The sequence below is a fragment of the Lycium ferocissimum genome, chromosome 4 (genome assembly GCF_029784015.1).
Source record: "Lycium ferocissimum isolate CSIRO_LF1 chromosome 4, AGI_CSIRO_Lferr_CH_V1, whole genome shotgun sequence".
NCBI lineage: Eukaryota > Viridiplantae > Streptophyta > Magnoliopsida > Solanales > Solanaceae > Lycium > Lycium ferocissimum.
The window spans coordinates 56,210,078-56,223,377 of NC_081345.1; the positions used below are offsets into that span (position 1 = coordinate 56,210,078).

A 13,300-nucleotide genomic window follows, 5' to 3' on the forward strand; every position below is an offset into this window, starting at 1 on the left:
GTATCTAAATCTTCATGATTAACTTGGAAAAATTAAAAGGAGAGAAAAGGAAAGTATTTTGAATTACAATTAACCATGTTCCTTTAAATTTAAAATATAGTATTACAAGTTATTGCCACATTTGTCAAAGTAGCTTCACAACACTTACAATAAATGACTAACACTTTATTAACTTGTGGGATTACACTGGGTATGTTGTTGTTGCTTTTCAGAATGTTGTCAGAATGTTTTTCTGGTAAAAGAACTGGCCAGAAGGCCCATCTTCAGGCAAAAGGGCGAGAAGTATTGGGCCTTCAGCAGCATCTTGTGGAGTCAAAGGCCCAGTATTACAAGTAATGTCTGTCTTGGTATAGCCTGGGCAAATGCAGTTGACACATATGGAAGAGTACTTTTGGGCCAAAATTCTTGTGTGTGCATTCATGGCTGCTTTTGAGACTCTATAAGCTGCGATATTAGTGGGCCAGCCCTTTTCTTTTAATAGGCCCTCCTTGAAGTCCTTAAGAAACTCATTGAGTACTTCATCCACTTTTTCTGCTGTAAGGCCTACTCCATCACTTAAAGTCTTTATGGCCCATTCATTTGATACCAGCTGAACATGTATTTTAAAAAGAAGAAAAAAAAAAAGTGCAGTATAAGAAAACAAAAAAGATGATAAAAAGGCAAGAGAAAAATAGTATTGTGAGTTGAAACTGTCCCTTTTAGAGCCCATTCAGATTAGCTTAATGTAAATAGATGATAAGTATTACGTGCTTTTAAATGTTGAAATTAATTTTGTAAGTAAGTTGTTACGTGTTTGGATAAAAGTGTCAAAATTAGTAACAAGCAAATGATGTGTTTGGTAAAAGAGTGTTGATAATTTGTTCCATTATTAAAAAATCAAATGCCCTTAATTTTTTTTAATAAAATTATTAATTTAAAAGTATCTTTGCAAGGAAAAGGATGAACGACAAATATAGAATGTAGAGGAAGTTAGCAATTTTGTTTTGAAAAAGTACTTTGAGAATTAAAAGATATTAAGGATAAAATAGTAAAAAAAATTGGTCAAACTGAAAGTGCTTATAAGCGGAAAAATCACAAGATAAGGGTGACCAACTTATGACTCTAGGCTTAAAGTACTTGATTTATAAGCACTTTTAATGTTTAACAAACGCGTAAATAAGCAAAAAAAATGCTTATAAACTAGTTTGACCAACTTATAAAGTTAGTCAAACACCCTCTTAGAACTACGACCCTAAGCATTTGTTCAAAAACAGGTGTAATGGTTTTTCCGAAACTTCTTTTCGTATTATATCAATATTATATCAAGAATTAACAAAATTCTCGCAAAGAAAAAATAAAAAACTTTTCTCTAAAGACATTATGGAAACAAATTTGCAATTTAGCAAGTCGTTATTAGTAAAAGGAAAAAATACAATCATACCTTTATCTTTCCAAGCAAAGAAGAAACATTAACAACTCTTGGTGAAGGAGACAAGAGGAGTAGTGGAATAAAGGGATCAATCATTCCTTTTGCTCCATAATAATTAGTGTTTATACATTCTACTGCCCATTCAAATTCTCTATCAATTTTCCAGTTGACTTGATTGGAACTTCATCCTCCTGCATTAGTATATTTCAGAGTTAACCATATTAATACAAAATTCAATTACTATCAATGAGTTTATTTTACTCACAATTGTATTTTTTATGGTATTGTATATTTTACAAGGGAGAGAATGGTAGATAAGAGTTGACACAATTTGAACCTTAACAACAACAACAACAACATACTGAGTGTAATCCCACAACACTTGGAACTTTAATGGTAAAAAATACTTTGAAATAGGTGGTTATATCAACATAAATGATCAAGCTTTAGACTAATGGTTACAACGCTATCTAGTATTCGCAAATGAGAAAAAGGATAGTGGTATATTAAGCATCTTGGTATAACGAAAAACTTTTTCCGGAGAATTGTTTACAAGAAAATTATTTTTTCTTGGTTAGTATTTTTTTTTTTTTTGTCAGTTTCCATCAAATGGAGGAAGATAATTTTGCCTTACTTTGGGCGAAAATTATTCTCTTCAATCTTCATAACTATCTTTCGGAGCTTCATAACAATAATCTAGTTAACCAACGCTGATACATTAATACCAACTTTTGATTATATTGAAAAACTTCATTATAACATTATCTAATTTGTTGACATTATTATTAATCTTTAATAAATAATTCTCCGTAAAAATATTTTCAACTATTCAATCTAACTATGTTGTGTGGAGTAGAGTGTTGGCTAGTCAAGAACCCCCATGCTCAGAAGATGAAAGTTGCGAAAATGAAGATGTTGATATAGATGTGTGGGCATAGTAGGAGAGAGAGGATAAAAAATGAAGATATTCCGGACAAGGTGGGAGTGGTCTAGTGGCAGATGAGGAATGTAAAAAGCCCCACATTGGTGGGTTAAAAGGTACATGGTCTCCTTATATGAACTTGGGCAATTCTCCCCTTATGAGCTAGCTTTTGGGATAGAGTTAGGCCCAAGATCCATTTCTTACATGGTATCAAAGTCAGGCCCGCCCAATCCATTATTACCGATGTTGTGCCCGAATATTAAAATTGTCCACGCACCAGATGTCCAGCCCTGGGCATGAGGTGCGGTATTAAGAGCCCCACATCGGTGGGTTAGAGGATACATGATCTCCTTATATAGACTTGGGCAATCCTCCCTCATGAGCTAGCTTTTGGGGTTGAGTTAGGTCTTAGATCCATTTCTTTACAGGAAGGCAAGGGTACATGTGAAGAGGAGACACGCAGATGCCCCAGTGAAGAGCTGTGAGAGGTTGACGATGGTGGATTTAAGGAGAGGTATAGGCAGGCCAAAGAAGTATTGGGGAGAAGTGATTAGACAGGACATGGTGTATCTTCTTCTTCTTATCGAGGACATGACCCTAGATAGGGGGATACAAAGGTCGTGGATTAAGGTAGACAATTAGCTATTAGGTAGTAGCGCATTGTCTCACTCTTCTCGGATAGGCTTGGTGGTAGTTTGGAGCATTGTATCTGCTTCTCCTTTCATACCAGTAGTAGTAGTATCATCCTCGTAGTTCCTTGTTCTTCGATTTTCTGTTACTATCTATTGTTTTTTGTACTTCGATTATCGCATTATTTAGTTGTTTTTTCTCTCAGAGTGTTATGTCTTGCTTTCTTATTATTTGTCATGGTTTCTTCACTTCCGTATTTTATTTTTGCTAAACTGCTTTGAATTATTTTCCTTGAACCGAAGGTCTATCGGAAACAGCCGCTCTACCTTCACAGGGTAAGAGTAAGGTCTGCACACATTATCCTTCCCAGACCCCACTTATAAGATTATACTTGGTTTGTTGTTGTTATTGTTGTTGTAATCCAACACCGAAAACATTTTTTACGAATATATAGGATTGGAAAATGTAGCGAAAAATAAAGAACCAACCTCAGTTGTGTTGCTTAAACCTCGAGCAACTTCTCTTTCTATCATCTCCGCAAGGATTGAAACATCTGCCTCTACCATTAATCCATTAACTCCTGCATTATTTACCTGCAATTATCCAATTTCACAATTCCTTATCATGGAAAAATAAAAATAAACTGAGTATTAAGTACTCCCTCAGTGTCAATTTATGTGCCTTCATTTCTTTTTTAGTCCATCCCAAAATGAATGTCACATTTCCTTATTAAGCAATTCTTTAATGACATCATCTCTATTTTACCCTTGTTGGGCCCACTTACTTTTAAAGATGTGTATTTGTTGTAAAGAAAAGTCAACAAAAGTAGGCACTAAAGTAAGGGCAATCTTGTAAACATAACAAAGTCGTTCCTTATTTCTTAAATTCCGTGCCCGATCAAATGATACTACATAAATTGAGACGGAGGGAGTAATAAATTTGTAGTATAACATACAAATAATTTTAAGGTGGTTTATTATTAGTTCCTAAAGTTAATTAACTAACACAGAAGAATGACCTTTTCAATTACTTATAGTAGAGTTAAATCTAAGTAAACTCGTCTCGTGTGTAATAAGAAAGATCAACCTTCTGGTTTTTTAGAGTTCCATTAACCACATATTTCCTAACAAATCAAGTACTTGTACATATGTCGATAATGCATTTTAAAAAGAGGGGGCGTGGGACGGCGCATTTTACTTAGTACCGGTCGAGGCATGGATTGTAAGTCCCATGAATTTTTAATTTTTGAAAACTTAAACTTTAATAAAATAGCATAATAACACAAAAAATGTAGAAAGCACATTGAGCCCGTTTGGATTGGCTTATTTTAAGTGCTTTTAAGCCAAAACAGTTTTTAAGCCATTTTGTAGTGTTTGGATAAAGTGAAAAAGTGCTTTTAAGCACTTTTTTTTAAGTCAAAATAAGCCAAAGCCAAAAGCTTATGCTTAAAAGTCACTTAAAATAAGCCCATCCAAACGGGCTCAAACGTTTAAGAAAACTAAAGAACTCCCCCAAAATAAAATATCTAGCATATATTCACAGGTACAAACAATGCAATAGCATTAAAATCATCATGAGATATAAATTAACTATGTCTTAGCATCTAAATAATTGAAAATTTTCAACTTCTTAAAGTATAAAAGGTTAAATTTACTCCTGAACTATGCGAAATATAATTGCCATCCATTAATAGTTGATATCAAATTTTCCCCTGAACTTTGTGAAATGGAACAAATCTGCCCTTATTTTAAACGGTGCAAGCTTAGCACCTAGTAATGACATGTGTCACGCAATTAAGGATTAATCTTTTTAAACGGAGGAAAAATTAGACCCTTTCGCATTGCTCAGCGGAAAAATTGACCCTTTCGCATAGTTTAACGACAAAATTGATCCTTTCTCCTAATTTTGAGTTTTCTAATTTTTTTTTTTTTGTTCCTCCTTTCTCTCTTTCCGCTACTACCTCTACCACAAATCACCCTTTCTTCCTCCTTCCTCCTTTCTCCTTTCTCCTTATCTCTCTTCCCACCACCATTGTTGCCATCACCTCCACCACCATCTTCTCTTTTCATTTTCTTTCTCTTTCTATCTCCCCGTCACCCCACCACCACCTACACCACTATGAGGAAATGAGCTAAACGACTTAAACATGCAACATAGAATACTAATGCAGGTGTATAGCTGCAGAGGGGTTAAAGGAGGAATAAAGGGTTTGGCGGTAGATGTAGTGCTCGGAGAGAGAAAAGAGGAACAAAATGTGACCCCTATGCAGCTATACAGTTTTTTATCCCTCTTTTCTCTCCCCGCGCCAATGCATCTATCGTCAATCACCCTTTCTTCCTCCTTTGATATCTATACAGCTATACACCTGCATTTAAATAGTATTTTATATTACATGTTCAAGTCATTTAGCCCATTCCCTACTAGAGGTGTAGGTGGAGTGTGGTAACAGGAAGAGGGAAAGAAAAATGAAAGGGGAAGGGAAAAAGGTGGTGGAGGTAATGATAACAATGGTGGCAGGAAGAGATGTTACATCTCGTATTTTCATACGTCAAGTACGTCGTAAGTCAATTGACGTAAGCTTGGAAATGGGATCATCCTTGAACTTATACAAAGTAAGTTAATCATGTTACCTTGGAGGTTATAAAGGTTTAAGATCATGATCAGCAAGTACCAAGAGGGTTAGAAGTTAAATGAGTCGAAGAAGATAAGTTTCATCGAAACTCGGCAAGTTGGGAATGTCATAATCCGTACTTTTAGGGAAGACTAGGAGGGCTTAACATCCTAAAATGGGCATTTTATGAGGTATTTTAGTTGTATGATAGTCGTGTGTTACGTTTTGAAGTCAAGCGAGTTGTAAAACAAAAGTCGAAAAAAGTTGTCCCAAGTTACGTTTATAAGTTACCTGAAATTTGGGTCAGATGTCACTGAGCTTTTCTTCCAATCTACTTAGAGTTACGGGTCGATCCACCCACTAAACTGAAGGTCTACGAGTCTAGTATCCAACACATTAAACTGCTCACCGATACGACGTCGGAGTAGAGAGATATTCGCGTTTTCGTGAGACTGCGCAGGCAGCCCCTGTTGGGACCCACGTAGGCAGTGGGAAATTTCTTTTGATATATAAGTCAGTGGCTTGCTTATCTAAACTCATTTTTGACACCAACAGATCTTAAATACCCCCAAAATACTGTCTAAAGGGTTTCTACATGATTCAAGGGCAAAACCAAAGGTAAACAACGCAAATCAAACGTTGGGAATCCTGTGGTGCTAGTGAGTTTCTTGTTCTTCTTGTGGTTGCTGATTTTGGAGGGGTTCCTGTAATGACCTGCCTGGTCATTATTGGACCTTTCGTAGCCCGTGTATGAAAACCAAGTTTCTTGTTATAAAATTAGTCTGCAGGGAAGTTTTTTGTGTATATTTGTTTTATAGTGATCAAATTGGTAGGAGTTAAAACGTTGTGGGCACAGGTAGGACCGCTACCGACGTGATCCGTGCACCGCCGTAGCGAGTCCGCCATAGCGGACAAAGGCATCATTGCAGCGGTCCGGCGGACTGCACCCAGTTAAAAAAACCTTGTTATGGGATTAAATCCCACTTTTTCACCAAACCTTCTTCTAAGTCGTCACTTGAGAGAATTTTGGGCAGAGCGCATAGAGACTTGAGTAAACCTTTCTAAACCTTCCTTCCTCTATCTTTTCTACAAGTTAATTCCTCACCGTTAGATTTGACCTTATGATGATAACAAACATGGAGCTCTTGAATTGGGAATATAAAGGCAAGGATAGTCAACTATAGAATCTAGAATTCTGCCAATTAGTTTGACCCTCGTTATTGAAATTCGTGCTACTCCTAGACTTTTTCGTCATGGTCTCTGAATTTGGAAGCAAGGGATGAAAAGTCTGTGATTGTTCATGGCACCTGCTCGGCCTCGAGGTAGGTTATGGCTTACTTGAGTTAGACTTTGATTAGTGAGTTGTATATATGTTATAAAATTGACAGGAAAAAGCATGATTAGGTCTTCGGACACGGTGTTCGGTTGGACCTTAGATATATTGGTATTCATTGTTGAATTACGTAGGCTTGTAGCCGTTTAGTGAGTAGCTGAACCATGGTGGATAATTGTTAATCTTATGGGGATATGGTGGCGTTTATGTTTTTAGACCGAAAAAGTTAGAAGGTGGGAATTCACATACGTACTGAGTTGATCATTATAGAGGTTGTTGTACTATTGGGTGGGGTGACTCGTGTAGTAATTGCATGTGTCTTCATTAGAGTATTCATGTCGCGAGTTAGCGGAAGTCATGTGTGTGAGTGATGAACAGAGTTAATTGGGTCTCGTTATGACTTGTGGCATAATGCCTTGTGATCTTGATATTGATATTGTTGACTGATCATATTCCATATTTACTGATGAACTGGAAATACGTGAAATACACATTGTGATGAGAAACGGAATATGTATATACGAAAAGGCACATTGACGGGGGGTAAGGATGTGGCCTAGTTAAGGGCTCGTGATCTGAGGTCAGTTCCGGAGCGAGTGGTACATGGACACCATGGGTCCCCTGCAAGTCATGGCTATTTGGGCAAACATTACCATCTAGCGTGTGTGTACGGATGTGATACTAACTAGGGTTGCATTACATTTTACTTACTTCCATGCGTGTGATAGAGGTGATACTCGTCTTGGTTGCATTGCATTGAATCAGACTCATTCTGCGATTTCATACTTGATTTATCCTTATTGTTGAGCGGTTGTGTTTACATGTAACTTCATGGCTCCGTAGCTAATAAGGGAAGGTGATGTTGAAGTGATTTCATTTAGCATGGTCCAAGTTTAAAAGTACGGTTGAGATACAGTTCTGGGTTGTATTGCTTTTACGTAGTTGTCCTTATAATTTGATGAGTGATTATTGGCTAATGTTGGGTAGGGGCTGTCGTGATGTTGTGTCTGATTGTCAAATTACGAGTCTGTTAAAATAAGGAGGAAAAAGTTAGAAATTAGTGGTCTTACTTAGTGTCGGTTGATATGGAGGTTGAGGTCTGTCCTCTGTAAATGGTTGTGGTTTAATTGGTCCAGGAGTCTATCTTAAATGTAACTGTTATTGTCTATTGGTCATTACTTCCTGGTGTTGCGTTGACGAGGTAATGGGATATGAGCATGTTGATGTCAGAACTGTTTAAGTATGGGCAGGATTTAAAAAGGTGTTACGACTGTACCTATCTTTTATTTTGATTGATTTTATATCGTATTGCGTGAACTAATCTTAATCGGCCTATGATGCTTACTAATACGTGTGGTGTACTGATACTACTCTTGCTACATCCTTTTCGGGTGTAGATGTGTTTCATGTTATTGCCAAAGGTTTCATAGGTCGGAGTGTTGGACATCATCTTATAGCTTCTGTGCATCTCATTCCCAAGCAGAAGTTGTGTCGTTTTATTTTAAGTTTACTCCTCTGTATTGTAGAAGCTCTTATATACGTCTAGACTAGGTCCTGAGAAATTGTAAGCTCTAATTTATTAAGAGTGTCACTTATTTTTTCTCAATTAATGTTTATGATTATCAGTTATTGAATGGAAAAATGAGTTTCAATAATGGGTTGCTTGGTAAGGGTTCGCCTACTAGGAGGTAATCAGGTAGGTGCCCGCACGATTCGTAATTTGAATCGTCACAGTTCCAGTTCGTGTGGGGAGTTGTTTTAAGGATCATAAGGTAAGATTTTTCTCCTCCTCCATGTGTTTGAGGTTATAGAACTTGTGACTAGCTTGTACGGCTAAAAACCGGTAAGATAAAGGTTGGAAATCGTAGTTTTGTTGTCATTGTTTGTTGAACTGTAAAGGGTTTAAAGCTATAGTTATGTTAATCATAAACCGAGCTTGTCGCTCGTTGTGTTGTTGCTTGAGTTGGAGGTTGCTGATTCCATGAATTTCTAATTATTCGTGTTATGTAAGGTATTACTCTTGCCCCCTATCATGTGTAAGAGTTAGTTTAAGTCTACGGAAGGTTAGATGGGTGAAGAACATGTTAAATATCGACTAGAAGTTGGAAACGTGTTTTAGTAATCTGAAAAATCAGTTTTAAGGTTGCTGAACTTTATGGACTGTTTTCTTGTTATTTTGTGAAATATAAGGCTGGAAAATAGGATGAATATACTTGTCAACATGTTATAGATATTGTTGAGTTAAAGTAAGGAGTTCATAAGGGGTATCAAGGGTTGTATGGGTTCCAATCTGAGCTTACTGCTCGTCATGATTTGTTGATGACTTGTTAATGATATATTGTATCTTGTTATTGATATTGTTCTTGTTGTGTTGCTCTGGTTGTTGTTGATGATGTATGGAGTTGGAGGAAGTCAAAGCCATAAGGGAGATGCTGCCCAAATTTATTTGGACAAGTTACTAGCTTAGAGCTACGAACTTAGTTCCTTCTTGGCATTAATCATGAACCTTATTGCATTGTAGATTGCGTTGTATCGTGGGCTGCTTTAAAAGTATTAAAGAGACAATGAGATTGAGGTATGTAAAGGCTATCCTTCTTTCTTTGTTTGGCATGATTCCTTATCGAGCGAGTCCCGACCAAGTGCACAAAGAAGTGCCACTCGCAGAGATTCCATGTCTATGTCGTTTCATGATATTCCTATAGTAGTTTCCCTCGTCGGGATTTCACTTTTAGTTAGCATTGTTGCTCATGTATCTAGTAGATAGAAGTGAGATTGTAGAGTCTAAAGAAGTATATACTTGCTTTCGGGGCTGTGATGTTTGCCTTCGGGGCTATTGGCCCTACAGATGCCTTCAGGGCTATACAGACGTGCGCTTGCTTTCGGGGCTGTGATGTTTGCCTTCGGGGCTATGATATTTGCCTTCAGGGCTATGATGCTTGCCTACGGGGCTACTGACCATACAGATGCCTTCGGGGCTATACAGAGGCGCACTTGCCTTTGGGGCTATGATTATACATACAGATTGCCTTCGGGGCTACATTGAGTGCCTATGGGGCTAATCATGCATGTTTAGAAGCCTTATACGAGGCTAAGTAGTTTGATGTCGCATTATTAGTTAATAGATGTCAGAGGCAGAAAAGTACAGCCGGATACTTTATTGACTCTTCAGTTTATGTTCAGTTATCTTATATTTTAGTTCAGTATTAGTTACAATCGCCTTACATACTCGGTACATTATTTCTTACTAACGTCTCTTTGCCTGGGGACTCTGTGTTCATGCTCGCATGTTCAGATAGACAGCTAGAGAGACCACCTCAGTAGATTTCCGAGTACCGGTGTAACACCCCGTACCATTAACTCGGACCTTGAGCATGATCCTAGACCAAAAGAAACCAAAAGAAAACATGAGCCTAGACTAAGGCATCACTGCGAATCGCATGTGCTACGCGAGTCGCGAGGTGGTGTCGCATCGCCGACGAGAGAGGTGCCAAGGAAGATGTAGTCCGTGCACCACATGCGACACCATGTGCGATTCGCATGTTACACATGCGAGTCGCATATGTCATCGCATCTGGTACGAGAGAGGTACCAAAGAATGACGTGAAGGTATGCGGCACACTGCGACGGTTACGGTGAAATATGCGACCGCATGTTGCACATGCGACACCATGTGCGAATCGCACATGGTGCACGGGGGTATTTGTGTACGAAAGTTTTCCTCGTTTTTGGACATCCTATAAATAGGTTTTCTAGGGTCCGGGACTCATTATTCAAAGATTAAATCATTGGTATTCCTTGTGGAGCACACGCAAGTGTTGATTAAACATCTCTAGGGATTTCTTACTTTTGGTATCTCCTCCACCCAACATTGTTGGTAAACCCTAACTGAACCCGTTCAAGATTCAAGAATCAAGAATCGGGGAATACTTCAGAAACTCAGGTCTCTAATTCAAGTGTTGAAGCAATTAAGGTATGTAGAACTTCCATCCACGTGTGGGAATCTCTACGTTCTTCCCCATGCTCCGTTTCTTGATACTCATGAAGTACAAACCCTAGGGCATTAAACCCAACATATTGGTAGCCCATAGTTATGTATTTATGTACATGAATTTTGTATCTATATTCGTCATTGTATTCCTAATCTTCCATTATGGTTATTAGGAACCCTAGCTTAATCCATGAATCATGAATTCTTCCTCATGTGTTCTCATTATGTTTATATGAAAATTTATGATTTTATGTAGCAAGTCACATGCATGTTTTCAAGTCAATTACTTATTTAATTATGAACTATGGTTATTACTCATGCATCAAGAACATGTTTGCAAGACTATGACAAGTTATTTCATGAAACCATGTTACAAGTTATTTCGTGAAATCATGATTACAAGTTATTTACAAGTTATTTCACGAAAGTCATGGGCTTCTTAGCCAACTATATCATGTTCATGTTTTTGGGATTGTTTAGTTAGCAGAGAAGGCTCGGGTAGCACCGAAACTACGTTGCCACCGTAGGATAAGGGTTGTCGGCAAGGAGGCAACACCTTCATTATGCGGTTTGGATCCTTACATGCTATTATTACTTAAATCTCATATCCCCGGCAAGGTGTGAGTGTTCTCCTGGTAGGGCGCAAGTACCAGATCATGTGTCGGTTACACTATAGCATTCCCCACGTTACAAGAAGTTTTATATACATGTATTTTCATTGAATTACTGTTTTCAGACTTTACTCACGTTTCATGCTCATGTTCAAGTCACATTCAGTTTCCGTTCATGTTCTATACCTGTGTATGCCATGTTCTTCAGTTCAGCAGGTTTTACATACTAGTACTATTCACCATGTACTAACGCCCCTTTTGCCCGGGGCCTGCACTTCACGGTGCAGATACCGATTTTCAGGAGCATACGCGCGCGCGGTGGGATCACCTCGATGTGAGCTTATTGGTGAGCCCCACTCCTCTCGGGGTTCAACATGGAGTCTTTATATTTAGTATGCAGTTTATGGTAGTCCAGGGCCATGTCCTGGTAGTTAGTATTCAGACATGTTTTAGAGGTTTCATAGACGGATGTTAGTTTCCGAGTCGGTGGTGCATTCATGATTCAGACTATTATGTCTTCATAATATTTCATGCTATGAGATGGTTTCAAGATTTTATTCCGCAAATTATATTTCCATGATTTATTTAAATTGCATCATATAGATTATATTGTTTGATGCCCATGTTGACAAGCAAGCCATGAGGTTCGCTCGGGCACATGTAAGCAAGGCCCGAGTGTCGTGTTACGCCCAGGCCATGGTTCGGGGCGTGACAACCAGCTAGAGTGATAAGCTCTATGTCATTCAGAGTTACCCAGTCCAGTGTTTTGTGTTTATACAGATGATGGGTAGGTTGAGGCCCTGTCCGGGCCATATTACAATCATTTCTCTTTAGAGGCTTGTAGACGTATCTTGTATGTTGTGGATGTCAGTATGGCGTCCTTGTCGGCCTGCGATTTTTTTTTTTTTCTACATATACGTTTTTGGTGTGCTTACCCTTCAGACGAGATTGATGTTATGTTCAAATGATTTAGGATACGACCTTGTCGGCCTTGATTGGTATTATCTGTTTGCAGGTAGGCCTCGTCGGCCTAAGGTAAGGGTTATCCCTCGCAGTCATAGTTACAGAGTGGTACGCTGGGGCCGAGTATGGCTCGGGTGCCGGCCACACCTCTCCAGAGTTGGGGCACGACAAGAGACAAAGAGGAAGAAGGAAGAAAGGATTATTAGTGGAGGTGGTGGCATGAAGAGAGAAAGGAGGTACAAAAAAATTTTAAAAACACAAAATTAAAGGAAAGGTTCAAATTTACCCTCCGTTGAAAATAATTAATTCTTAATTGTGTGACACATGTCATCACCAAGTGGTAAGCTTCCACCTTTAAAAATAAGGACAAATTTATTCCGTCTCGCATAGCTTAGGGAAATTTGACTCAACTAGTAACGGTGAGAGAATATTTGACCCCAACCATCAACGAAGGAAAATCTACTCCATTTGCATAGTTAAGAGGCAACTTTGAACCTTTACCCTTTCTCAAAAAAATATTATCAAGCTACACATATTACCTCCCAAAAGTACATAATCACTAGATATTATCGGGCTACAATTTAAATATTACTCTTTGATGAATAAATATAAAATTACTTTCAAATAGCAAAATTGCAAAGGTCTCGATAATTTTGAGAAATAAACATAGAACTAAGACATGAAGACTAATAGGAAATGAAGATACAAATTTTCAGTCGTCTAACTAACTTCATAAGGATATTCAAATGATAGTTATCCACATGATGTTCTTAATTAGTAACTATGCAATATTATGACTCATTATTTGAGTTACTCTCAATCTTCATATTTCTA

At 38.0% G+C, this 13,300-nt stretch overlaps 2 protein-coding genes across 2 annotated transcripts in view; both read right to left on the reverse strand.

The window, feature by feature from the left end:
- Positions 1 to 208: 208 nt before the first annotated feature.
- LOC132054219 ((+)-neomenthol dehydrogenase-like) lies at positions 209 to 1,504 on the reverse strand. Its single transcript, XM_059446264.1, has 2 exons — positions 1,421 to 1,504; positions 209 to 589 (listed from the first exon to the last, which is right to left on the reverse strand). The coding sequence occupies exons 1-2, from the start codon at positions 1,502 to 1,504 to the stop codon at positions 209 to 211; spliced, it is 465 nt and encodes a 154-aa protein (XP_059302247.1).
- Positions 1,505 to 1,524: 20 nt separating this feature from the next.
- Positions 1,525 to 13,300, reverse strand: part of LOC132054220 ((+)-neomenthol dehydrogenase-like) — a 38,778-nt gene continuing 27,002 nt past the window's right edge. Inside the window, exons 3-4 of the mRNA XM_059446265.1 lie at positions 3,449 to 3,553; positions 1,525 to 1,599 (exon numbers count right to left, since the gene is read on the reverse strand). Of these exons, the coding sequence (XP_059302248.1) occupies positions 1,540 to 1,599; positions 3,449 to 3,553 (165 nt within the window). The 3' untranslated portion in view covers positions 1,525 to 1,539. The remainder of the gene's footprint in view (positions 1,600 to 3,448; positions 3,554 to 13,300) is intronic.

Excerpts from the sequence above, each read along its gene's own strand:
- LOC132054219 (XM_059446264.1), bottom strand. The coding sequence starts at position 1,504 with ATGATTGATCCCTTTATTCCACTACTCCTCTTGTCTCCTTCACCAAGA. Across the intron at positions 590-1,420 it reads CTTTGCTTGGAAAGATAAAG|CTGGTATCAAATGAATGGGC; the intron begins GTATGATTGTAT and ends ATACATGTTCAG.